Below are 24,765 nucleotides of genomic sequence, written 5' to 3' on the forward strand. Positions count from 1 at the left end.
ACAGCCCTCTGCAGTGCTCCAGGCTGGGGGCACAGTTGCTGGAAAGTGCCCAGCAGAAAAGACCCTGGGGATGGTGGTCAGCAGCAGCTGAACATGAGCCCAGGTGGTGAAGAAGGCCAATGGCATGTGGCCTGTATCAGGAATAGTGTGGCCAGCAGGACCAGGGAGGTGATTCTGCCCCTTTACTGGGCACTGGTGAGGGCACATCAAGTTCTGGGCCCCTCAGTTCAGGAAGGACATCAGGAGGTGTGGGAGGAAGTCCAGAAGAAGGCAGTGGAGCTCGGGAGGGGTCTGGAGCACCAGTCCAATGAGGAGCAGCTGGGAGGGCTCAGCCTGGAGAAGAGAAAGCTCAGGAGTGATCCTATCACTCTCCAGAACTCCCTGACAGGAGAGTGCAGCCAGGTGGGGGTCAGGCTCTGCTCCCCTGCAACAAGGAATGGGACAAGAGGAGATGGTCTAAATCTGTACCAGGGGAGATTTAGCTTTCCTCTTTAGGAGGAATTTCTTCACAGAAAGGGTGATTAGACATGGAGTGAGCTGCCCAGGGAGTCACTGTCCCTGGAGGTGTTTAAGGAAAGAGTGGACATGGCACTCCGTCCTGGTCTGGTTGACAAGGTGGTGTTGAGTCATAGGTTGGACTGGATGATCTCAGAGGTCTTTTCCAACCTCACTGGAAATGAGGCTGTGTTTATGTAATTTGCCAGTACTCAATTTTGCTATTGTTTGAACTAGTGGGGGTGCAAAGAGTGAGTCTTGTGGGCAAGATCCCAGACTGATGACTGGAAAGAGAGTTGGGATAGAACATACCAATAAGGTTATACCCATTTATCCCATCCCATGGAATCACTGAGTGGCTGCTAATGCTTTTGAATTGATTCTTCATTGAGGAAGATGTTTGTTTCAGCAGTGAAACTTGTGGAGAGGTATTGATAATAACATCTTGTAGGTTTTGTAGGCTGTTGTGCTGGATTGGGATTATTGAGTCTTCTGAAAGAGCAGAGTATAAGTTTTATTCTTTAGAAATTAAGAATGCCAGCTATGCTGCAATATTGTGCACATAAACTTTATATGTCTATGAGTTCTTCTTATTTCTACTGGAAAATGGATCAATTTCATCAGCAAGTCTTTTTGTTCTTAGTGCTGACTACAAACCCAAGAAAATCAAAACAGAAGACATCAAGAAAGCAAAGAAAAGGAAACAAGAGGAAGAAGAGGTAATGTGACAGATGAGTTTATTTTTATCATAAAGAAGAGCCAGGCTATTTGGTGTGGGATTATGCAGAGCAGGAGGAATCTGATTTTGTCTGGAACAGAGCTGTGTGTGGCAGATCCCCACTCAGGGTGCAGATATTAACTTATCTGAACTGTAATTTATAAAAAGTTGGGGAAATCTTTTTTCCAACCCTTAAAACAATGGGTGGAGAAGATGCCTCCAGGACATGAACTTCCAGGCTGTTCCAGGCAATTCACAGTCCTTCTGTTAAGGAGCTGGCAGGGGGCAGGGGAGCCTTGCTCACAACATGTGGTAATTGCACAGATGATGAGGCAGGGTTCAGAGGCAGGGGAGATGAAAGAGATTAGATGCTAGAAGGAAGTTTAAAGCATTTAGATGGAGCCTAGGTGGAAATTTCTTTGGAGAGGGACTTGGAAAAGGTTAGCCATAATTTGAGACTGGCAAACGACACATCTAGCCAAGACACCCTTGTGAGACACATGCTGCAGCACCTCTGGGCAATAGGGTTAATTCTTCCCTTCAAAGGAAGTGTCTCTGCACTGAGCATGCACCAGGATAATCCCAGAAGCCACCTGACCATCTGCAGCATTTGCCAGACCAGACACACCAGTGCAGGCCAGGGAGGAGGTTCTGTAACACAGCAGTTCCCTTCTCATGGCCCAGACTTGCCCCTTATCAGGTGATAACTGGCTGTGTGCATTTAGCATGTCCCCAGTGGAAAGTAAAAGAATTTGGCTGAAAACTTGAGTAGGACCATCAGCAGACTTTGGCTTATTGAGATGATCTAAGAGCACATTTATGTGGTGAAGCCACAGGAATTCAGCTCTTATATACCCCAAATCACAGTCTTTTAACACATCTTTTCAGGGAAGGGGGGAGATACAGTAGCTTGTTCTAACAGGATCTTACTCATTTTGCAGGACAGCAAAGCAAAGAAAGTCAAGAGCAAAGATAAGAAAGTCCCTGAAGCAGACAAAAGAAAGAAGCCGAAAAAAGAAGAGGAGCAAAAATGGAAATGGTAACTATATATAGTCAGTGCTGTAGGCTCCCATCTGCACCTGGACTTGCCTGTACCTCCCATGCTGGCTGAATAAGCACATCTGGCTTTCTCTTCTGTTGATTCATGAGGATTTGTTCTGAATAATTGGCTTACTTTCTGGTAAGCTCTAAATAAATATCTCATTCACTGTGTTCATCCTCTGAAGTAGAAGTGATATCCCTAAAACAGGAAATATGTGTTTTGTGGGGTTGTCTGAGTGGTTGGGTTTTTTTTCCCCTATCTGTGTCATATAGAAGCTGCCTATAATGATCAGATACCAATATTCTTGTGCCCAGAAGCTGCTCTGTGCTGAAACTCTTCAGAGCAGTAGGAAAGCTTGTAGGCTTGGGGGTGTCAGCAGGAATATATTAATAGGTGCAGGTGGATTAAGGAATATATTAATGTGTGCAGATGTGTTAAGCATTATTCTAGTGGAACTTACCTGTGTTCCATGGAGGTACAGCATGAGTGGGTGTCAAATGTGCCTCTCAAAAGTGCTCCTGCCTCTGGCACAAAAATGAAACTTGATCAACTTGATCGAGTGACCAGTCAGCTCTGCCTGTTTGACAAATGATTTCTGAAAATGAGTTTTAAATGAAAAACACTTTCTGTCTTGCCCAGGATCCTTAAGTAACATCACTGAAGTTGTACTTTCACCCACTCTTAAATTTTTTTAGAACCTTTTTTAAGTAAGTCTGACCTTTGTGGTTCATTTGGATGACAGACCTGTGATGCATCAGTAGTACTCTGTGTAAGAAACTTCCTGGATTTTTTTTTTAACCCTCCATAGTAATTTAAGCTGTTATTTCTAGATTTGAGGGAGCTACCATTTTGTGTGTTTTAAAGTTTTGGCCTTAGTACTTCCCTCATTTTAGTGCATATGTACTTCTTGAAAGCATGTGTGTTTTCTGCCCACCTGTAATGTATTTTTATGATCTTTCAGGGATGTTTCCTTGATCTTTTCTCAGATCATTTGGCTGTTTTTAATAGATCTGTAGAGTTGGGGAAAGGTCTTTGCAGTCTTCTTCAATCCTTTCAGGTTCAATCCTTTACTCCTTTATTGACACAATTACTGATTCATCCTTAAAAAGGAAAAAATCTTTTGTAGTGTTTATAGTTATTACATATTTCTCTTTAATTGTCACAGCTTCCTCAGAACACCAGCACTTGCAAATCCTTTTCATACTTGAATACTCCCTTAGAAACTTGGGTTTCCAGCTTCTCCCCAAAACTTCCCTTCTTCCTGAGCAATCCACTTTGTTCTCAAATCCTCTGACAGCATATTTAATGTGCTGTAACATTACCAAACTACAGGGACACAGAGCAATAAGAAGCTACAGAAGATCTTTTTAAGCCTTAACGATCTGTTGTCTTTTTGGCTTTGTCTCAGCTCCCCTTACTGGTTCTGTCTAACAATATTCTGTTATCCCAGCTCCCTTCTATTGCGGGCTGTATCCTTGAACATCAGACCTTTACTGGAAAGCTCTGCTGTTCTCCCCTCACTTACCTGGGCAGCACAGGCTCCTGTAGTGGTGTTAAGCCCTGCAGTTTGTGCTTACTGCTGAGGAAAAGTGCCTTGGAAAGCATGTTTTGCAGAATTTGGCACGAGGTAGCTGCATCCTTCTGCTGATATTCCTGTCATCCATCTGCAGCTTTGTATAGCCTGTCTCTGCTGGACAAGGTTTCATCTGCACTTCACTTGTTTCTCTTAAGGGCATTTTATGTTCCATCTGAGTCAATTTTCTGAGCGTCTGATACCTTTTTTTGGCTGCTTCCTCAAGTGCTTGCTGCCTTGAGCATTTTGATCCTCACTTGTGTGCATGCTTGATGCAGACATCCCCAAGGCTCTGGCCTCATTCATCACCGTGTGCAGCTCTTGCAGGGGTCATTTTCACACCCCGTCAGCGTGTGAAGAATGTGATCCAGAAGTGCACCTTAGGAGCACTTCTCCCACCTTGTGTCACAGCAAGTTCATTTCTTTGAAAGAACATATCCCTGAGGTGTGTTCTGGGTTTTTTCCCAAGACTGTTCTCTCTTTTCATTCCACTTCAAAGATCTTCTCCAACTTTTCCTTCCTGAGCTACCCTGGCATATTTAGACAGGGTTGATGTGGGATTTAATTAAGAAGCCTGTGTGACTGATGAGTTGTTGCTGGAATCAGTGAGGCAGCATTCTCCCACAAAATCATGTGTACAACGTTGCTTTAGAACCAGAAACTGCCAAGGGCAAGTGGTGCTGTAATGCTTTTCCTGTTTGAAACTAAATGAGGATGAAAAATGAGCTACACTCAGGAGACTCACTTTTATCTTTTGTCTTAATGCTTATGTGTGATGTTTAGGAAGGTGGAGGTGGGATTGGGGATGGTTTGTGGTCTTTTGGGGGCACACTTTCTGGTAGTTTTGAGCTTAGAAACTACCCCATGAATCCCATGTTTCCTTGTAGCCTTCCCGGAAGGCACAATGTCCTTCTGCTGTCTATTTAAACTGCTGCTTTTCTAATACTGCTTTTACATGCATCCTTTGTGAAAGAACAGGAAGGGATAGAGGTACTGAATTTCTCACCAAGTAAATACCAGAGGAATAAATTTGAAAAAACAAGAATGACAAACCTGTCCTGAAAACAGTAACTACTGTGAATGATGCCCTTATTTTATTCTTACTGGAATAAAATTGCTCATTGTGAGAGAGAAGCTTATTCTGGCTGAGAGAGGTTTAGATTTATTTTGCTGAAAGGAGCTTCTGGGTGGAAGAACCTAGGCCTATGTTTGACAAAATATTTATATTTCAAGCTTCTAATTAATAAAAGAAAAATAAAACACAACAATCATTAGGAATGTAAATATTTGGAATCTGTGTCAATATTGGTTTCTTATATCAACGTGCTTTACTCAAGCCTTCTTTTCAGCCAGGGGCTGAAGTCTGACATGCAGTTCTGTATTGATAGCTGGGTTTGGCTGCTTTGCTGTTAAAGCTGTTGAATCTCATCAGAAGGAGTCAGGTCCAGTGGTGTGCTCAAAGATGGTGCCTTTCAAACTCCAGCCAGCTGCTGTGTTGCTGCTGTTCCTAAATTGTTGATGTACAGACACGTGTGAAGGATTTTGGGTGTCTTCTAGCAGAAACTCTTGTCTCTATACAGTGTTTATCTTCCATGCTGTGACTTTTATCTCAGTAGAGATGAAGCAATCAGTCAGTGCATCACAACTCCTGAGATGCAGGCAGTCCATGCTCGTCTTTGCTCAGCTGCTGTGGCACCTGGAATGGGAATGCTGCTCCTTAGGGCTGACACCAGACAGAAGCTTAAACTCCTTTTTTTTTTATTGGCATGGCTGCTCAACAAAGTTGTCTGGGCAATTCAGAGACTGAGTGCTGTGACAGGTTAATGGCCTTCCAGTTGATTGATCACTAAGGTGAAATAGCCTTTCCCAGCAGGGAATCCTGTGCCAGCAGCATGTAGCAGTGGTGTTGTGGTAATCATGAAAGGAGCTTGGAGGGGAGGAGTGTGGAATCAGTGGCCTGGGCACTGGGAGCTGGGGGGAGGATCCTGGCCTGGCAGAACCCTTTACTCTGCAGATGAATTGCTGACCCTGTTCCCTTGGAATGTGGGATTGGTGGCGCCTGCCTTGCTGTGTTGTGATATCAAATGCATCACTTACAAAGCATTTTTATTGAGCATTTTTTATAGAGTGTCTTTAAGACAAACATTCAGTTTTCTGGTTTGCTCTGTTTTTCTTCAGCTATGCTTTTCTTACCCAGAGAATTGGAATGAATTTAAAATGACAGAGGAGGTTTTAGTCTTTCTTGTCCAAGCAGGTTTGTTCTCATTTAGGTCATAAATGAGCATCTGTTTCTTTATCTCTGCTTTTAATGGCATATTGTCCACATCTGAAAGCAGCTGCATAATATACCACAATTGTTTGACTTTGCTGAGCAGGCATCCTGGACCTGATGTTGGATCACAGCTGAAACTAATTTGGCATGATCCTCACAGGTTTACAGGGTCCAAGTCTTATTTTCTTAAGATCTAAGCAATTTCAGCTGTGTGATTTTGTGAAAAGAGGAGCACATGAGAGGTGAGGAATAGGATGGCATCCGATAATCTGCAGCCCAGGGTGTTCTGCTCATGGTTATGACTGTGCTTTTGGAAAAAGAAAAAGAAGGAAAAAAAGGAATTAAATAGTGACAGTACATGGAGTACTTGTTGTTGCTCTGTACCTGACAAAGCAGTGATTTCTTGCTGGTTTAGCATACTCTCATACCCACACAGTAATAAAATGAAGATTGGGAGTTAAAATTGTATTGGTTCGTATTTCTCTCTTGAAGGTGGGAAGAAGAGCGCTACCCTGAAGGCATCAAATGGAAGTTCCTAGAGCACAAAGGTCCTGTATTTGCTCCACCATATGAACCTCTGCCTGAAAATGTCAAGTTTTATTATGATGGTGAGTTAATCTGTGTTTCTACTTGCGAGGAAGAGAAATAAACATCTCAGGGTATTGCAGTGTTCTTCTGGGGACTGAAGAGCTGAGGAGGTGGTTGTGTTTTAGTGGTTCACTTAAATCAGCTCCACAGCAGTAAAGTGAGGTCTGTGGAAGAAAAGGAATTTACCTGAGCTTGCTGAATTCTGCTCACTGAAGTGACACAGGGATTGAACCTGCTCTCAGTCCCTTATGGGGGTGAATCTCTCAGGTGCCTTAGCAGAATGAGGGTGTCTGATGCCTCAGAGTAGCAGTGACCAGTGGAGTATGTAATTGTAGCTGCCTCATCACTGGTCACCTTTAGGCTTGCTCTTGTTTTCTTAAACCTCAAGAACTGCAGCTTCCATCATCCATGGTGAAATTCATCATCATTTGGTGGCTTGAGTGAAATAAAAGACAATTGAATTTGGGTAGATGATTAGGATCTTGTAGGAATGAATGGGATGACCCTGGTCTCAAGGACACAGCCCCCTCATGTCACGGTCCCATTCCCTGACCACTGCCTCTGCTAGAACTAATTGCTGCGGGGTTCAAGTATCCTGGGCTGCCTGGCTGGTAGAGGCTCATGTGGAAGGGATTATAGGATGTGATGCCTGTTGGAGCCTGGACTTGATGACCTGTGTGTTTCCTTTCTGTGATCATGTTAAATGAAGGATCAAATTAACCCAGGATTGAATTAAGTGGGAGGTATTTGAATGGATGAAAATGTAATTTTTGGTGATGGGGACATCTGCACATGGAACTCTTCCAGGAGCAACGTGCTGTTTTCATGTGACGTGACAGTGTTTTGAAATACTGAGGAATAGGTGGCATTACATTTTCAGCAGCAAAGTAGTGAAATAAATATGCTGTAGCCTATTAAAGGCCATCTCCAAGCAAGTAGCGCAGTGATCGAGGATGTCTGCAGCCTTCTTTCTTAGGGTTTGATAAGAAATGATACAAAGTTATAAATTGTTTTCCTGTACTGAAAAATGCATGATCTCTCCTGTTGTCTAGAGAAGGGGAGGGGCAGATTGCACTGTGCTATCCCTTGGTGCAGACAGCAATAAGCTCCTCGTCTCTCCAGCCATCTATTTCACAGAGCCTCTGCAGGGATTTCTGCAGCCTCTGCCTCTGTCATCACAGAAATTCATCAATAAGCTCAACAGTCATGGGCTGGGCAGGGAAGGGGGTCTGGCAAATAAAGACATCCCATAAGTCTTCCTTGAGAAACTAGGCAAAAAATCAGATGTCTGATTTACACAGCAGCTGCTGAGAGCCTCTGTCTGTGCTCACAAGGCATTGTCTCATTTCAAGATTACCCAGGGTGATTTGTAGAGCCCAGTAATGAGGCTGTGGCTGGCCAGCAGCCGGCTCACACTGGAGGAATCTGTCCCTGGCCTAGGGATTCACTGCCTGCTTTCATCTCACAAAAAAACTGCTGGGGCTCTTGGAAGTGCCTGCAGTACCGACTCAGGGAAAGAGCTTGAAATGCCAAAGCCATCCTTTTTCAGTGCCTCTGGGTTAACCAGTCACTGCTCATAGGCCAGAGGTGGCTCTGACTTGCACATTTTTCTGTAGATGGGGCAAGGTAAGAGTGTGGCACTTGCAGTCATGGCCATGGGGGTTCTTCTGCTTTTTACATCCCCTGGTTGCTCTCTAGTTTTCAGTGTTCAATCAGGTAAATAATATTCATGCCTCTGCAATAAATCCTTTCTTTACCAGCTCTGTCACTAAGAGCCCTTTCAAACCTTTGTGAAAGAAAAAGGAAATTGTTTCCAGTGAAATATATTCTAAAGTGATTAGATAAAGGTGACTGAGCCTTCAGCTAGATGGGAAAAATATCAGACATTTTAGCCCCATAACATGTTACTAACTCGATAGCCTCTGTCAAGCTGAAATTGCAGCCTGGAAAAACAGTTTCCCTTGCTGTCTCTCCCTTCCCCCATTTCCTGTTATAAGCAAACAAATGCTGTATTTTAGGTTACAGCTTAAAAATTGGCAGAGTTACTGTTGGTTTAATTTAATTGTGGAATATTCTCAGATCATTGCGGGGACGTTTTGCTAAGTCCTGTTTTACGAGGCTTTATAGATCTTAAGGCTTTTTAGCTGACTCCCATGCTTTAATTTTAGAGATGATGCAACTTTTGAAAATATGTAGTAAACCCAAAGCATGGTATTTTTTTTTTTCCAAGAGCACAGATTGAGCAGTTTCTTGTGTTCACTTGTGTGCAGTAAAATGGTTGTTAAAAATCTCCAGGTATTGATGGCCAAGCATTGGAACTTTAGATATTTCTTGCAACTAAACTAGCTGGAGATGTGAGCTGCATGCAGAATCCTTCAGAGGGATCACTGGCACCCCACATTTCATCAGGAATGCAGTCAGAACCAAAAAATGCTAGACAGGAATGTTAGATGTTGAATGCACAGCCTCAATGCAGCAGCAGCCTCTTTCCCTTGTGCTTCATTCTCCCCTTGCAGCAATTCCACTTTGTGCTGCAGTCATGCAGAGAAGCTGGAATGTGACCCCTCCATTCACTGACAGCTCAGTCTTTCTTAAAAATGACTGCCTTTTGAGCCTGCTTTGGAGAGGCAGGAGTGCATTCCCACAGCAGAGGGAACAATTAGCAGAACCCCGACACGTTTCCTTGCAATGAGGGAGAGTTCAATATTTGGCATCTCTTTCCAGCCTATTTGTAGAGTATCCAGAGGAAGGGCTCTTCCTGCCTACAAGTAGCTAAAGGCTGGAAGGGGTGTTCCAAGGTGGAGACTGTCTGTGCATTGAAAAGGAATACAGGGAGTGTTTTTCCCACATGTCTGAGTGCTGGAATATGAAATTTAATAAAATCCCTGCCTTTTTGACATCAAACAGCAGTGTCTCCCCAGGAGCACACCCTGCACGGGGGTGGCTCAGCAGAGGGTTTCCTGCAGCAGGCCTTTTCCCCTTCCTGCCCTGCAGTCCAGACCTGCCTCACATCAAATTGCTGTTGCTTTTTTTAATGTTTAGATTCCAGAGGAATTTTTTTTCAAAATGTTTGTGGTGGAAGTCGAGCAATTGTGCTCCTCTGTTTCCTTTGTCCATTCAAGTTGCTGTATTATGTAACATTTTAAGACAAACTTCTCCGTAGTAAAAATATAATCATTTAGGGTAGTTACTGTGTTCTCTTTATGACTTTGATTCCTGTTTACCATTTTCTTTAAGAAGAAAACCTTTCTTTGTAGGTAAAGTCATGAAGCTGAGTACCAAAGCAGAAGAAGTTGCCACATTCTTTGCAAAAATGCTTGATCATGAGTACACTACAAAGGAGATCTTCAGGAAAAACTTCTTCAAGGACTGGAGAAAGGTATGCACATAGTCCTGGGCTGCAGTGGCTGTGGCCATGGCCAGTGTCTCCTCAGCACTGACCAGAGAAAAGGGGCTGCTGTTCCATGCACACAAAAGTTGGCTTGAGGCAACTAAAAGCTGCCTCAGACTGTAGCTGGGAAGTTTCCCATTTTTATCCTGTAGTTTCACCAGGAAGGACCCTACCATAAATGCCTTTCTAAACCAGCAAAGTCAGGTTCCTCTGTTGCAGCACCATGGGGTGTAGCTGACTTGCCTGTTAATGCCTTGTGTTAGAGCCAGATTTGCTACAAGGAAACCCCTTCCAAACAGAGATGTTCACTTCAGTCATCAGCCATAACAGCAAGGCTTTGGATAAGTTTAGTGCTGTTTCCCTGGATATATTTCTGGGTTTTTCTCCCCATCCCTCAGCAGTCCCAGTCAGGGTGTGGGAGTTCTTTGGAAAGTGGTGCAGCATTGCCCAGTGCTTGTGGACATCAGAACCCTGCTCCATAGGATCTGCTGCTTGTCCTTTCCTCTTTGACCTCAGCTGGAGTGAGCCTGTGCAAGAATTTGGGGATTCTTGGGGGGGGTTATTGTGAGAACCTGGCTGTTATTCCTGTTTGAGCTGCTTGGAGTAGGGCAAGCTCTGCTATGCATGAAAACTTTGTGTGTGTGTAAACTTAAAGCACTGCTTTCTTTCTGCAAGGAAATGACCTCTGAAGAGAAGAGCACTATCACCAACCTCAGCAAGTGTGACTTCACCCACATGAGCCAGTATTTCAAAGCTCAGTCAGAAGCTAGGAAACAGATGTCCAAGGAGGAGAAACAGGTACCAGTGGGAATTCTAGGAGGCTTCTTGGTTGTAAACATTTCTGTGCAATCATTCCCCTTGCTGTGCATACATCAGTGTTTTTCTCCAGCTTTCAGATTATTGCTTTCATGTGAACTGTGCAGCTCAGGTAGGGCAGAGCACTGTGTTTACAGCTGAGTCTTCATCCTGACTTGAAATGATATTGGTAGGGCTGATCCTGCTTAGGGAAAGTAAGTTAAGTAAGTAACTGCTTAAGTAAAGTTAAGTAACTGCTTAAGTCAATCAAGAGAATCAGAGGTGCTGCTTCCAGGTTCATTGGTCCCTGGGAAATAATGAGCAGTGGATAGTCAGTTAAGGATGGCTTAGATCAGGATGGTGGAAAGGATACAGCAATGCCATTAATGAATAAATTGAGAGAAGAAATCTTAAACATCAAGTAATGCTGTTTTTTGAATAAAAAATGAACTTTATTATCCAGCAGCATGGCTACATGTCTCATAGGTTAAGAATTAAATTACCTGCAGTGAATGCTGGAAGGTGGGAACTTTGCCCAAGTTCTCAGCTTGATCTTCTGCAATGCTGTAGTAGTTGTCCTTTGAATGAAGGGCCTGGCAGCTTGGAATTACAGCCTTTGGGATCAGAGGGATCCCATCAAAATGGAGAGCCCTTGTCTTCCTGCTGTTTCTGTTTGAGAAATGTGGGTGAGCCCTTCAGTTCCTGTCCATGGTGGCTCTTAAAATGGAACAGAAGTGGCTTTTTCTGTTTCTTAGCTGGTGCAGCAGTGCTGTCTGTGGGTCAGATGTTTTATTTTGAGCTGCAGTGTTTTTATTTTTCCTGCTATATAATTAGAGTTCAGGCACAGAAGTATGCAGTGAAATCTCAGCACATTCTTTCTTAGAAGACTGTGTTCTGCTTGTGAAACCATTTGCTGACACAGGCTTGACATGCAGCAGCCTGGAGACATTCCTTTGCCAGCTTTCTGATGCTGAGTTCAAACACTGAAGTCTTTTATACACAGAATTTTATACATAAACAACAAGATAGGAAGTCCAGTGGATGTGAAATACTCAGTATAAAATATAAAGTAGCAGTACTGTGCTGGGGTACCCTTGAAGCTGAGATATATAGATAGAGATACACCCCTCTATTGTGGCAGAATTGTAGCTGCCTTCACCAGCACTGATCTGTTTCCCTCAAATACAACTTTTCAGGGAATTTTCACACATTCTTTCCCTTTTCCACAGTTTGTGCTGTGTGCATTTTATGAGTGCATTTCTGGCCAGTCTGATACACTTGCTATGATGGGGATCTGGTTTTTGGTTGGGTTTTCAGCATTACTGTGGTGCAAATACAAAAATGTTTCAAGTCTTGGCATACAAAGGTGCGTATGGTGCTGCTTGTGCCACATCATCTTTGCTTTTGGCTTTTCCCAGAAAATCAAAGAGGAGAACGAGCGGCTATTGAAGGAGTATGGTTACTGTGTGATGGACAACCACAAGGAGAGGATTGCCAACTTTAAGATTGAGCCCCCAGGTCTGTTCCGAGGTCGTGGGAACCATCCCAAAATGGGGATGTTGAAGAGGCGCATCATGCCTGAAGACATCATCATCAACTGCAGCAAGTGAGCACTGCATGCTTCACGCCTTGCCTTTGCTTTCTAGAGCTCATTTTTTAAAACCCTCTATAAGTTGAAACTCAACCATGTAGAATTAGGGATGCAGCTTATCTTGTTCTCATATGGATAAGAAACTGAGTCATACAAGAAAAGACTGAGCAAGGCAATCATGGGTTTCATGTTGAACTTTTTCAACATATTTTCTTCCTCACGCCTACAGCCTGCATCTGCCTAAAGTGCCTTTCCTGCTAGTATTTCCAGAAAATAATTTTCTTGTACATAGGTTGCCCTACCTTGTCTTCCATGGTGTTGAAGGCTAAGGTTTGGTAGGTTTTTCTTCACTCTTTCTAGTCCTCATAAGTGTCCACACTATTGCATACAGTGTTCACAAATCAAAACTGGTCCTAGCAATTACAGTATAATTCTTCAGCAGGTACATGTTAGTAGCAGGTACATTCCTGATCTTTGTTCAGTTTTATTTTCTTGGTTTCCTGCTTGTGGAGATAATGCATTTCTGTTGCCTCAGTTCCTTTCCCTACACTTTCTTTGTGTAATGCTGTTATTACCTTCTCTGTTTTGATGCTGGTGGGATTTTCTTTAACTAGCTTTTATTATCTGTTTTGTAATTCTCTGTAGGGATTCCAAAATCCCTGCGCCTCCACCAGGACACAAATGGAAGGAGGTTAGGCATGATAACAAGGTGACCTGGCTGGTGTCATGGACTGAGAACATCCAAGGCTCTATCAAATACATCATGTTGAACCCTAGCTCAAGAATTAAGGTAAAGATCCAGTTAAAAAAGCAAAAACAAAGCAATCTTCCTGGTCATGTTTCCAAGAAGAAAATGTAGCTCATGGTTAGGAGAGTGTTAGGAGGTAAAGCTACCTGGCTGTTTCATCCTACAGTGGTTGAAAAACATAGGGAAGCTTCTGTGCTTCTGTTCCCCCTTGAAAGGAGAGGATAGAGTTACTGCCCAGGAGAGCAGGTGAAATCTGGAAAATGTCTCCTGAAAAGAATCGTTTCACTTCTAGTAGCAATCCTTTAACCTGTGTAAACCTAAAAGGAAGCAATTTATCCAAGAGCAGTCTTGCTCTGGTGGATGTTTCACATACATTTGGCCTTAAGTTCCCCTGCCTGGTGTTGTAGTGAAGTTCTAACCATGGGTTGTTAATTAGTTGTTTGTAAAATTAAAAACCTGGCCAGGCTCCGGGCTGAGAAGGCTGGTAAGGAGCTCATGACTGAAGGAAAATAAACTCCTGCTGTGGGAGCAAATACCCAGTCTGTGGATCAAGTCCATAAAGGCAAGAATTTAAGCTCCTTTCATGAAGTTTTTTTCTGAGAGATTTTTTCCTGGATTGGAAACAAGGAGCTTGTCCTACAAATACAGGAGGAAAAATATCTCTATTACTTGTGAATTCCTGCCCTCTTTTGCTGTGTCTTGAATATATAATAATGATGATGAACTGTTGATGTTGCTTTTGCCTTTTATGGGTATTTAATTACACAGCTGAAAGAACATAAGTGCCATCTGAATAAAGCAAAGGAAACCATTTGTATTTTGAGAAGCAGGGAAGATGTGTCTTTTGTGTCTCTCTCTAGTTGCTTCCATGGAACTATTTAATATCATGGAAATCTGAATGACCTGCAGCTGTGTGGCAGCACAGTGTGAAGCTGAGCTGTGCGGCAGCATCTCAGTGCTTTTGTACAGCGAGACTGTTTGCCACACACGGGCTTGCAAAGCCCTGAGATGCAGATTGGAGCTAGTCCTCTGCCTGCTCTGTAGTGCTGACTCTGTTCCAACTTCCCTGCAGGGGGAGAAGGACTGGCAGAAGTACGAGACAGCTCGGAGGTTGAAGAAGTGTGTAGATAAAATCCGGAATCAATACCGAGAAGACTGGAAATCCAAAGAGATGAAAGTTCGGCAGAGGGCTGTGGCACTGTACTTCATTGATAAGGTGAGGCTCCTTCCTTGGCTCCTCTCACCCTTCTTGTCCTGCTGGGAATACTTGGGAATGCAGTGTGTTTGTCTTGAAGGCAGAATTGAGCCCAGTTACTAAGGTATCCTGAGACTTCCTGGTGGGCAGGCTCCTTTTCCTTCCCATTACCTGGAATCCAGAGCAATGAACTATTGTACTAAAGACAGCTATTTCAGGCAGCATTGTTTAGTTCAGGCAAAACTCACAGCCTGGTTCCAGAATCACCCAGTTGGATTAGTGGGAAGTTTGTGTGGGCCTTTTGTCTCCAGCTGCTTCAGTTTTCCTGCTGGGAATTTCTGCTGGTTTGTCACCTCTTCAGCATGAGGTCACAGTTGTGAGGTTTTGTAATTATGCTAATTTTTCCACCACGACATAAAGAAAACTGCAGTTGTGTTGATGCATTTAAAGCAACATAAAACCAGTTCCCAGAGAGCTGCTCCCTAGTAGCATATGGTGTCTTGACTAACTAAATTAACAGGTTCTGTTCAAAATGGTTTGATGTAAACCAGGGAACTTTGATGTGAATAATTGTGGTTTCATATGACCACTGAAGATTTCAAAAGTTAGAAATTGTTTTAGCCAGCACTGTTAAAATTTGTGGGTTTATGCAGCCAAGTGTAGCATTTAGATAATTTATACAAGCCAATATTTATTTAACCTGTATGCTATTTGAAATGTATTTAGTGTGCAGTGAATAGGTAGGATCTTAGAAGATGAACAGCTGAACCATATGAATTGTTTCAAGTAGAGTTCACATGGAAGTCAATTTCATTTTTAAAAACTGCAGCACCTTTTGAAATTAATTTCTGTTAGTCAGACCTGTCTCACAGTTTGAGTTACTTAATGAGCAAAAGTTGGTAAAGCATCCTGGCTTAAACTGCTTAAAAAAAGGAGATACTCTCCTCTGCACCCTGCTGGTTCTAGGCCAGTATCTGAGGGTTTGTAGCATCTCTTTATTCTGGGGACGGTTTGAATTCCTTACCTCTCTTGTCTTGATATAAACGTAGCTTGCCCTGAGAGCTGGTAATGAAAAAGAAGAAGGAGAGACAGCTGACACCGTGGGCTGCTGCTCTCTGAGAGTAGAGCACATCAAGCTGCATCCTGAGCTGGATGGGCAGGAATACGTGGTTGAGTTCGACTTCCTGGGGAAGGACTCCATCCGATACTACAACAAGGTCCCTGTGGAGAAGAGGGTAAGGCACCTCCACAAGCACATACACACACTGAATAGCACAGGGAAGTGGTCAGCACAGTCTGCATGGCATTAAAGGGTTGCTTTATCACTGTTCAGATACCAAGCCAGAAAATAAGTCAGTTAGTGGTGTGACACAGCCCAGCAGATGAGATGTTCAGACATCTTGCAGCTCTTCCCTGTGGTCTCAGTGTGAAGAAATTGATGTACAGAACTGTAACAACTTTGTTAGACAAGCTTCATTCTCATCATCAGAGTTGGTTTTGTCACCTATAGATGCTGGAGTTGCAGGCCCGTGTGACAAGTTACAGTAAATGGTGGTGAAATACTGCTGGCACTGGCAGAGCAGCAGTTTGATTGGGGCTTTGATAATAGACACCTCTGTCACAGTGGTTTGGGTCACGTTAGAGCTGAGCCCTCACAGATAGATCTTGATCTTGGCTGCTCCAGAGCCTATGGAGAAGGTGCACTGGTACCTCTGGCCTATGAACTTGGGTGTCTGCCAGCCAAGACTTCTTATGTCAGTTTTTTTACTTCTGCTACCCACAGTTTCAAATCTGCTGTGATTTTGGCCTCATTTCAGAATCAGTCCCTATCCAGCAGGAGGGCACTATCCAAAATGTTTTTGTGGGTGTAACAGCTTTGCATCTGGCCCACAACTCTGTGGTCTGAGATACCCTGTGTATAATACTGTGGTAATTGTCATGACAGCCAGCAGTAAATGTTGGTGCCTTGAGGAGCAAAACAACTAAAAAAAAATGAAACTTCTGCTGCTCTAGAAATTAATGTGTGCTGGAATTCTTGGTTCCCTATGTAAAGAAGAAAACATATTTTTCTATTTAAATTTGTTGGTATCTCTTAGTATTTTTTCAGTTCTTAAAATGGGCAGTTGAGTATTGTGTAACTAGAAATATTTGTATATTGGGTGTGTATAGCAGAATATGTGTTGTTGAGAAGCTGGAGAATTGGAGCATGCAGAGCTGGGATTTGTGGTCTCTGTTATAATCAAAGATGCTTTGATTATTGTTCCTACCCCAGTGAGACATGTTTGGGATGAAATTGCATGAAACAATGCAGCAGGGTTGGTTTCTTGGAGCTTCAGTCCATGGGAAATGGCTCAGTGGTCTCTTGGGCACAAGTAATAATGGGAGAGTAAGGAAAAGGCAGTAGCTTTGGGGTCCCTTTCTCTGTTAGGCAGCTACACCAGAGCAGTTAAGTCTCCTGACTGTAATTTTGATCCAAAGGATGAGAGGGTATTTTTATCCAAAGGATGATGAGGGCATCTTGTTGCTGGGGAGGAACCTGCAGCACAGGCATTGCATTGAGAGATGGGTCTTTGCCTGCTGGGAAGTAACATCCAGCATCATCACTGTTCCTGAAAGCAGTTTAATGGCTCTCTGGCAGTCCTGCTTTCATATAGCTTAGTACTGCCCAGTGCTGTTTGGTCTGTATGCCTGACATTCGTGGTTTTCTTTTCCTGCAGGTGTTTAAGAATCTTCAGCTGTTCATGGAGAACAAGCAGCCTGAGGATGACCTCTTTGACCGCCTCAATGTAAGCACATAGTTCATGGTGAGGGTGGTGGAGCATCCTGAACAGGCTTGATCTGCACCAGGCAGTAACAGCTGCTCTGTTCCAGAAATGGTTTCAGTGGAAATTTTCTTCCAGAGCACCTCAGAGCAGTGAGAGTCTGTCTCAGTCTGGTGTCTGAATTGTCCACTGTGCCCACAGGTTCCCAAAGCAATGGGCCTTGGTCCTGGTGAGCCTGCCTGGCTCTGACCTGGGGAGGTTTTTTCAGAGTTCTGAGATGATGAATTGTGAGGTGACAGATTTTCACATGCCATCCCTGTGCACACTTGGCTCTGTGGGAGCACTGCGGTGGTCCAGGCATGTTTATTGTTGCTGGAAACCAAAACCTCCACACCAAAAAAAATCCTTTTCGGCCACTTGTGGTACTTGTTACCAATCTAATACTTGTTGGTTCTTTGTTCACTTTTGCTGTGGTTTCAGTCATGCTGTGGCTATTCTGTTGTGGTCAGGTCTGAGTACACCAGGTCTCAGCCATGCGCTACACTCTGTGTCAGCCATGGATCTAGAGGTTTCACAAACACTGTGGTCATTCCTAGTGCTCACTGACACCTCCTTTCTGCTTCTTTAGACCAGTATCTTAAATAAACACCTTCAAGACCTTATGGAGGGGCTGACAGCCAAGGTATTCCGTACTTACAATGCCTCCATCACGCTACAGCAGCAGCTCAAGGAGCTCACGAATCGTAAGTCTTGCCCCTGAAGCTGTGAGGGGAACAGGTCTTACCCTGCAATACAGATCTGGCTTCCTTGGCTGAGCCACAAGCTGTGTATCTGTTCACCACTTCCTTGTAACAGTTCTCCCAGTGCAAATGTCAGGCAGCTGAGGTCTGACCAAAAATCTGCTGTCAGACAGTCTTTTAGGGTAGTTGAGCAGCTCAGCACTGGGGCAGAACAGAACTGACTTGTGGGCACACTGGGTGTGCTTTGCAGGTTATGCCTGTCCTTAACCAAATCTGTTTGCTTTCTGTTAGTTGTAAGGTGCTGTAGATGACAGGCAAGGCAAATATATGTGCAACAGCCCCATGTTTCTTGGGTGCTCATGCACAAGCCCTGTGAGCAGTGCTGCCTTGCACTTTGCAGCTTTACCAAGTGGGCATATTGGACCTTTGAAGCCCAGCAGTGTCCTGGGCAGGGTAGTCCTGCTGTCCCCTGCTCTGGCTGTGCTTCTCCTCTGTTGAGTTGAGGTGGTGTCAGTGGTGATGAGGAACATCCAGGAGTTAGGGGCTGGGATGGAAGTGGCCAGGCTTGGGACTGTAGTTGGAGTGCAGTGTTGAGACTGGGCAGAGGAGGGGAAGGTTGGTTCTGCAGTGGCTGTGGGACACTGGCTGTGGCACCACGCCCTGGAGAACTCACTTGTTCACCACTCTCCTGTCCTTCACAGCGGATGACAACATCCCAGCAAAGATCCTCTCCTACAACCGTGCCAACAGAGCGGTGGCCATTCTGTGTAACCACCAGAGAGCTCCGCCCAAAACCTTTGAGAAGTCCATGATGAACCTGCAGAGCAAGGTACCTCCCTCTGCCCAGCTCTGAGGGCTCCAAGGGCTGCATCTCAGGGGTCAGCATTCCTTTCCCTTGGGGTGAAAGCAGGGCCTGCTTTTCCCTGTCAGGAGTTAGTGGTGTGCATTAGATATGGGCCTGCTCAGAGAGGAGCAGTGAGCTGGAATGGGCTTCTCTGAGTTGTCTTTTACCTGTAAAGAACAAGACCAGGCCCTTTTTCTGCCCTTCATCCTATAGCTGTGTGTTCTGCTGCCTTTGAAACTTAAAAGCAGCAGTCTCTGGCTCTGACCTGTGTCCCCTAAAGAACCTGGAGTGGGCAGCCACCCTTGTTGTGTGAATCCCAGGCCACTGTCAGTGGTACATAGTACATTATGCCCCTCTGACTTGACCTCTTCCTTTGCAGATTGTTTCTGATGAAGGCCATGAGGTCCAAAGGGGTTAGGTCTGTTCCTGGTCTGGTTTTAGAATAACCTTCACAATAAGGAGTTCTGGTTTGGCACTGCAGTGTCCCCTGCTTCCATAACACCTAACATGGCTGCCTTCACCCTAGATCCTAGAGCTTGGGGATGTTTAAGGGGAGTGGTTGAACAGGGGCTGCAAAATGCTGAATCTCCCTGAATCCTAAACTTACTGAAGTAGAACTGCCTGAGGCATTAACACCTTGCAGTGTGTAGGATTTGGGGCTGATTCCTACTTGAAGGATCAAGGATCATCCTGCCATGTGGCCATCAGAGAGCTGGTAGTGGTGGGATGCAGTGAAGGCAGACAAGCTGCTAGGAGGGGTTTGTTGGCCAAGCCAGACCAAGCCAATTCCTTGGCCTGCATGGTTGTAGCTGTGTGAGAAAGCTCCCAGACCAACTTGTCTTTGGAAAAGAGTGAGGCCCTGTTTTCTGAGGGGGATATCTCACCACACTTGGCTGTGCAGTGCCCAGTGGCCTAATTGCTCTGCAGGAGTGGATCTGACTGCTGATAGATTCTGAACGTGGTCACAAGCTGACTCTCTGGGTCATGCTGCCCAGGGGTGACTGACACAGCTGTCAGCAGCTCGTTCTCAGTGCTGCCATCTGGTTTTGCCTCTCCTAGATTGATGCCAAGAAGGAGCAATTAGCTGATGCCAGGAGGGAACTGAAAAGCGCCAAAGCTGATGCCAAGGTCCGGAGGGATGAGAAGTCTAAAAAGTAAGGCTGGTGTTACTGGGCTGAGCAGTGCTCCCAGAAGGGGCCCTTCACCCTGTATTCCACTTTCCTGGCCTGTGATTTGGGAAGGCTTTCTTTTGCCCTTTTCATTCTGTGCAGGAGTAGCCACCTTTGGGGTGGTCTGACCTGTGGTTCCTCTCGTGGTCACTCGTGCCCAGCCCTCAGAGCTGAGCCCCTGCCAGTGCTCACCCACCCTGCTGCTGCCCAGGACCAATGTGCAGCATTGCTGCCTTCCTGGGGAGCCTGGGCTCACACAGTTAATTAATTAATTAATTGCACAGGCACCTCCCTGAGTTCCACACTCCCCGTTGGAAGCCCATGGCACCGACCATGTGCTGGGGCTTCGTGTGGGCTCTGCAGAGCAGCCACAGGGGAGCTGAGATACAGGAGCTCTGGAAGCAGGATCACAGCATGACTTGCTGAGGGATAGATGGGCTGGTGTGGGAGTGGGTGTAGCATCAGAACAGTTCAGGCTGTTGCTTCCAACCCTTTAAAACAAAACTGCTGCTTAAGATTCCTGCTCTGCCTCTTGGAAAATGTCAGTTCTTAATTGCATGTGCTGAGTGTGTTGTTGTCACCATCTGTGCTGACACAGCTGCCCTGTGTGGCTGGTGGCATCGCTTACCTTGAGCAGAGTCCCTCTGTGTTCCCACAGTGCTGACAGGGCAATAGGAATTCAATGCTTTGTTCTTTGCCACCCCAGGACAGTGGAGAGCAAGAAGAAAGCGGTGCAGAGAATCGAGGAGCAACTGATGAAGCTGGAGGTTCAGGCTACAGATAGGGAGGAGAACAAGCAGATTGCTTTGGGCACCTCCAAACTCAACTATCTGGATCCCAGGATCTCTGTTGCTTGGTAAGCCCTGCCTGGGGTGTGCTGGGGTGACCCACCCCACTCCTTCACCTCTGTCCTGTCCCCTCACATAGCAACAAGGGCAGGGTCTCTGGCCTATCTTTTATCCCTAACTCTAACAGCATCTCCTCTCCTGCAGGTGTAAGAAGTGGGGAATTCCTATAGAGAAGATTTATAACAAAACCCAACGAGAGAAGTTTGCCTGGGCTATCGACATGGCAGAGGAAGACTATGAGTTTTAACCTGTTTTTATTGAGATGAATTTTATGGGAAAAGGGAGTAGCCTGGTTTTTAGGGAGATTGATAAACTGTGAGCCTTACTTGTCCTTGGATGCTGGGGAAGGGGGAGGAAAGGGGCAAGTGAGCATCAGATAAAACAGCCAACATCTTGCAGAAAGCATAACCTGGAAATATCTTAAAGGAGCTGAGCCAGTTGTCCTATGGACAACTTATTTAAAAATGTTTCAGAGATCCAAATTCTAGCTGTCTGGTTTGTGTGGTTTTTCTCTTGAGGCAGGGCAAGTGGATGGGGGATTTGTCAACCTTCCGCCAGGCAAATTCACCATCACACTGAGAGCGTGGGAATCTTTAGCTACTGTATACAAAATCCAATTATATTGGTGCGTTTTTACAGTTAGGGTTTTGCAATAACTTCTATATTTTAATAGAAAATGGACTCCTTAACCCCTGCCCTTCCCCTCCCCCTCCCGCCCCATTTCAGAATTTAACAAATAAACAAAATTTAAGGAACCCAACGCACCTGTTACAGCTGTCACTATAGTCATGGAAATACCCAAATCTTTTTCAATTTGTCACTTGAAACAGTCGTGGCATTGGAACATGAATTACAAATATCCACCACATTTGTTCAGAGCAAATCATGATGGGAAATCGGCCTCCTGACTTGAGTGTTCCTATTTTAAATGTGAATTTTTATTTCTTTTTAATTATTTTAAAATATTTAAACAGTTTTCTTTCTTTATGATCTTAAAGATCGTGTAGGTTTGGGGAGCGGGTGGGGGGAGGGGGCCGTGTGATGGAAAGATGTGTGTGGAATTTGAGGACAAATGAAATTGGAAACAAATGACATTCCCATCACCCTTTGTTCTGAACACGCTCTGTACACTTCCAAGAATTATCTACTTTTTAGGTTTGTCAGACTGTTGTACCTTCCCCCCCCCCTTTTTTTCTAAGCCCCACTCCCCTCTTTTACTTGAAAGATTTTATTGTGTAAAAAGAAGTTTCACAGGTCAATAAATTTCGAGGGAAATGAGCATTGGTCCAAAAAGGAAAATAATCAAGATTTTAGGGCTTTTATTTTTTTCTTTTGTAATTGTGTAAAAAAATTTTAAAAATTAAAAAGCAGAATTTTAATGTGAAACCTTTTTTTGCTATAATCATTAGTCTTAGAGGCATTGTTAGCGTAGTGTGTGTGCAAGACCATTTCCTGCAGCCTTTCCTCAACAAGTATCTTCTATTTTTATCATGAATTCCCTTTTAATCAACTGTAGGTTATTTAAAATAAATTCCTACAACTTAACTGAGTGTTGGTGTCTCTGTGTTCTTTCACCTCCAGCCCTGGATGTGATGCCCCCATGGTCACTGGGCTGGGGGGGATGGTGGGGTGCAGTTCCTGTTCCCAGCCCCAGCAGGAATTCCCTGAAGGATGTGCCCATCCCTGCCTTGCTGTGGTTGTGCTGCACCCTCCGTGGTGCCCACTGTGCCTTTCCATGCAGGCACAGCTCACAGTTTGCTTTGTCCTGGGAGAGAAGCCCTGCCCAGGGCAGCAGAGAGCAGATGCAGGGGGATGCAGTGACCCCAGAGCTGCTCGTCCTGGTTTTCCCTGCTGCCTTTACTCAGCCCCAGGCCTCTGCACAGAGCAGGATGGAGGGAGAGCAGCTCCTTCCCCTTCGTGGCTGGGAAGGGCAGGAGGCTGGGCAAGGACAGGTGATGACAAGGGCGAGGGAGATGATGCCAGAGGTGAAGGCAAGGACATGGGTGATGAGCTGATGGATGCATTCTCCTCCCTGGCATTGGGAGCAGCCCTGGCCTGGTGTCCTTGGGGACTGTGGAGCAGACACAGCTCTGGCTCCTCTGCAAGCACCTCCCCATGACCTCAGAGCTGGGTGGTTGTGGGGTCAGGCTCAGCCAGCTGAGCAGGGCAGCCAGCCCTGAGCAGGGCTTCCTGCTGCTCGCTGCGATCTTCCAGGCACTTTGTTGTGGCTGCTCAAACTTGGAGTTTGGCAGGAGCTGCCGTTTGCTCTCTGGGGCCTTTCCAAGGTGCAGTGGTGAAAATGCCAGAGGAGAGGGAAAGGGGCTCATTGTGCTCCCTGCCTGCCCGTGCCTGAACAATGCAGCCTGTAAAAATAAAGTTTCTATTTATACAGCCCTCCTTCCCGCCTGCAGACCTGGCCCAATTATCCCAAATCTTACAAATTCCAGTATCTTGCACCACTGAGCAGGGAATTGTGGAATGCAGTGGGAAGGGATGCTCTTCCACAGAGGGGGTCCCCCAGCCCAGCATTGCTGCTGGCAGATCCACCTCCTCCCTGGGCATGGTGGGGTGCTCTGGCCAGGCTGGGAGATCTGTGTCTGCCTGGAAGTGCAAGGCTAGGCCGATGTCCAAGGCTGGAGCATCTTGTGCCTCTCTGTCAGCAAGAAGGAGAAGGATGTTGGTACAAAACCCACCCTTGAAAATTCACCCAGCTCCCTCCCAGCACTAGCGAGCACGGGCTCTGTCCTGGGCAGGGGGCTGAGGAGGGTTTAATCGGTGGTTTTGCCTGTGGCACAGCAGGGTGAGGACCACACACCCCATGCTTTCCATGGAGAATTCCCAGACCCCACTGACTCACTGTGCAAACAGAGAAATGGCCACAAACGTGCCACATCCTGTCTTGCATCCCTCCACTGCTGCAGCGCCTGCGCTCACCTGCCCCAGTGCCACCACCCCCGCAACAGGGCCTGTGTTTGGCAGCCAGGGAAACTGAGGCAGCAGTGATGGGGAGAGGGCACAAAAGTAGCTTTGAATTGGATCTTGTGCAGCACAAGCCCATGGACAGGGCCCGGCGGCCGAGGGGAGGTGCAAAACCCTGCAGGATGCAGCCCCATCCCCCTCGAAGTCTTAAGGATTCCAGGGTTGAAAATTGAAACCAGGTGAATGCGATATTAAAAAAGTGTGTGCTCCCCGCGCAGCACTGGGGAGTGGGGACAGGGAGCCCGGAGCTGCAGCGGGTTTCTCACTAGCTGCTCGGTGTCACCCAGAGGGAACAATGCAATGCTCCAGGCCATGCCTGGAAGGGGCAGGGGCTGTGGGGGAGGCAGCCTGCGGGCACGGCTTTGCCCAGCTCCGCGGAGAGCGTGCGGCACGGGGCCGGCACCGCGCCAGCCTCCGCAGCGGCTGCACAGCCCCGGGCGGCTCTGCTTTCCATCCCCGGCACAACACTGCGCCGTGTCTGCCAACACCAGCCCGGGCAGCTCCGCACCGCCTGCCCCCAGGGCCCTCCACATCCTGCTCCCCGCAGCACCGCGGAAGCTCTTCCCCCGTGGTGATTTTCTCAGCTGGTGTTGTCTTTACCCAGCACAGAGCAGGCAGCAATGAATAAATAACCCGGAGAGGGGCATCTCTCCCGGGGACTGCACCACTTTGGTTGAGAATCCGGCACGTCCTCTCAGTGCGTGCTCCCCGGGGCAGGGGAGGGATGCATCCCTTCCCAGACACTGGTCAGAGGGATGCTGGGCTGCAGGGACCCCCTGCACTCGCCTGTGCGGTGGGCTCAGAGTGCTGCGTCCCTGGATTTTGCTCCCCAGGCCTTGAGCACGCCTGGGGCTGTCCTTAAACCAGAGGTCACCTGGCCATTAGCCTGTTCCTGGTGGGAGGATGCAGCTGCTCCACGAATCCCGCAGGATATGGGGGATGGCATCCCGTGCTTCAGAACTCTGAAGGGGGAGGTGATGGGGCCACTCCGAGGGGAAAATCCCCCTTTTCCCCG

General features: G+C 46.0%; 1 protein-coding gene across 2 annotated transcripts in view; it reads left to right on the forward strand.

Annotated features, from left to right (window-relative positions):
• The window catches only part of TOP1 (DNA topoisomerase I), a 65,844-nt gene extending 43,528 nt beyond the window's left edge, over window positions 1-22,316 (forward strand). For both annotated transcript variants that reach the window (XM_059862336.1, XM_059862337.1), the window contains 15 exons: window positions 1,139-1,214; window positions 2,155-2,252; window positions 6,593-6,708; window positions 9,946-10,067; window positions 10,755-10,877; window positions 12,293-12,480; window positions 13,111-13,255; window positions 14,286-14,429; window positions 15,458-15,643; window positions 17,126-17,194; window positions 17,799-17,913; window positions 18,612-18,739; window positions 19,814-19,908; window positions 20,630-20,779; window positions 20,916-22,316. In XM_059862336.1, the coding sequence (XP_059718319.1) occupies window positions 1,139-1,214; window positions 2,155-2,252; window positions 6,593-6,708; window positions 9,946-10,067; window positions 10,755-10,877; window positions 12,293-12,480; window positions 13,111-13,255; window positions 14,286-14,429; window positions 15,458-15,643; window positions 17,126-17,194; window positions 17,799-17,913; window positions 18,612-18,739; window positions 19,814-19,908; window positions 20,630-20,779; window positions 20,916-21,018 (1,858 nt within the window). In that variant the 3' untranslated portion in view covers window positions 21,019-22,316. The remainder of the gene's footprint in view (window positions 1-1,138; window positions 1,215-2,154; window positions 2,253-6,592; window positions 6,709-9,945; window positions 10,068-10,754; window positions 10,878-12,292; window positions 12,481-13,110; window positions 13,256-14,285; window positions 14,430-15,457; window positions 15,644-17,125; window positions 17,195-17,798; window positions 17,914-18,611; window positions 18,740-19,813; window positions 19,909-20,629; window positions 20,780-20,915) is intronic.
• Window positions 22,317-24,765: the final 2,449 nt, after the last annotated feature.

This window comes from Haemorhous mexicanus, chromosome 18 (genome assembly GCF_027477595.1).
Source record: "Haemorhous mexicanus isolate bHaeMex1 chromosome 18, bHaeMex1.pri, whole genome shotgun sequence".
Classification (NCBI taxonomy): Eukaryota; Metazoa; Chordata; class Aves; order Passeriformes; family Fringillidae; genus Haemorhous; species Haemorhous mexicanus.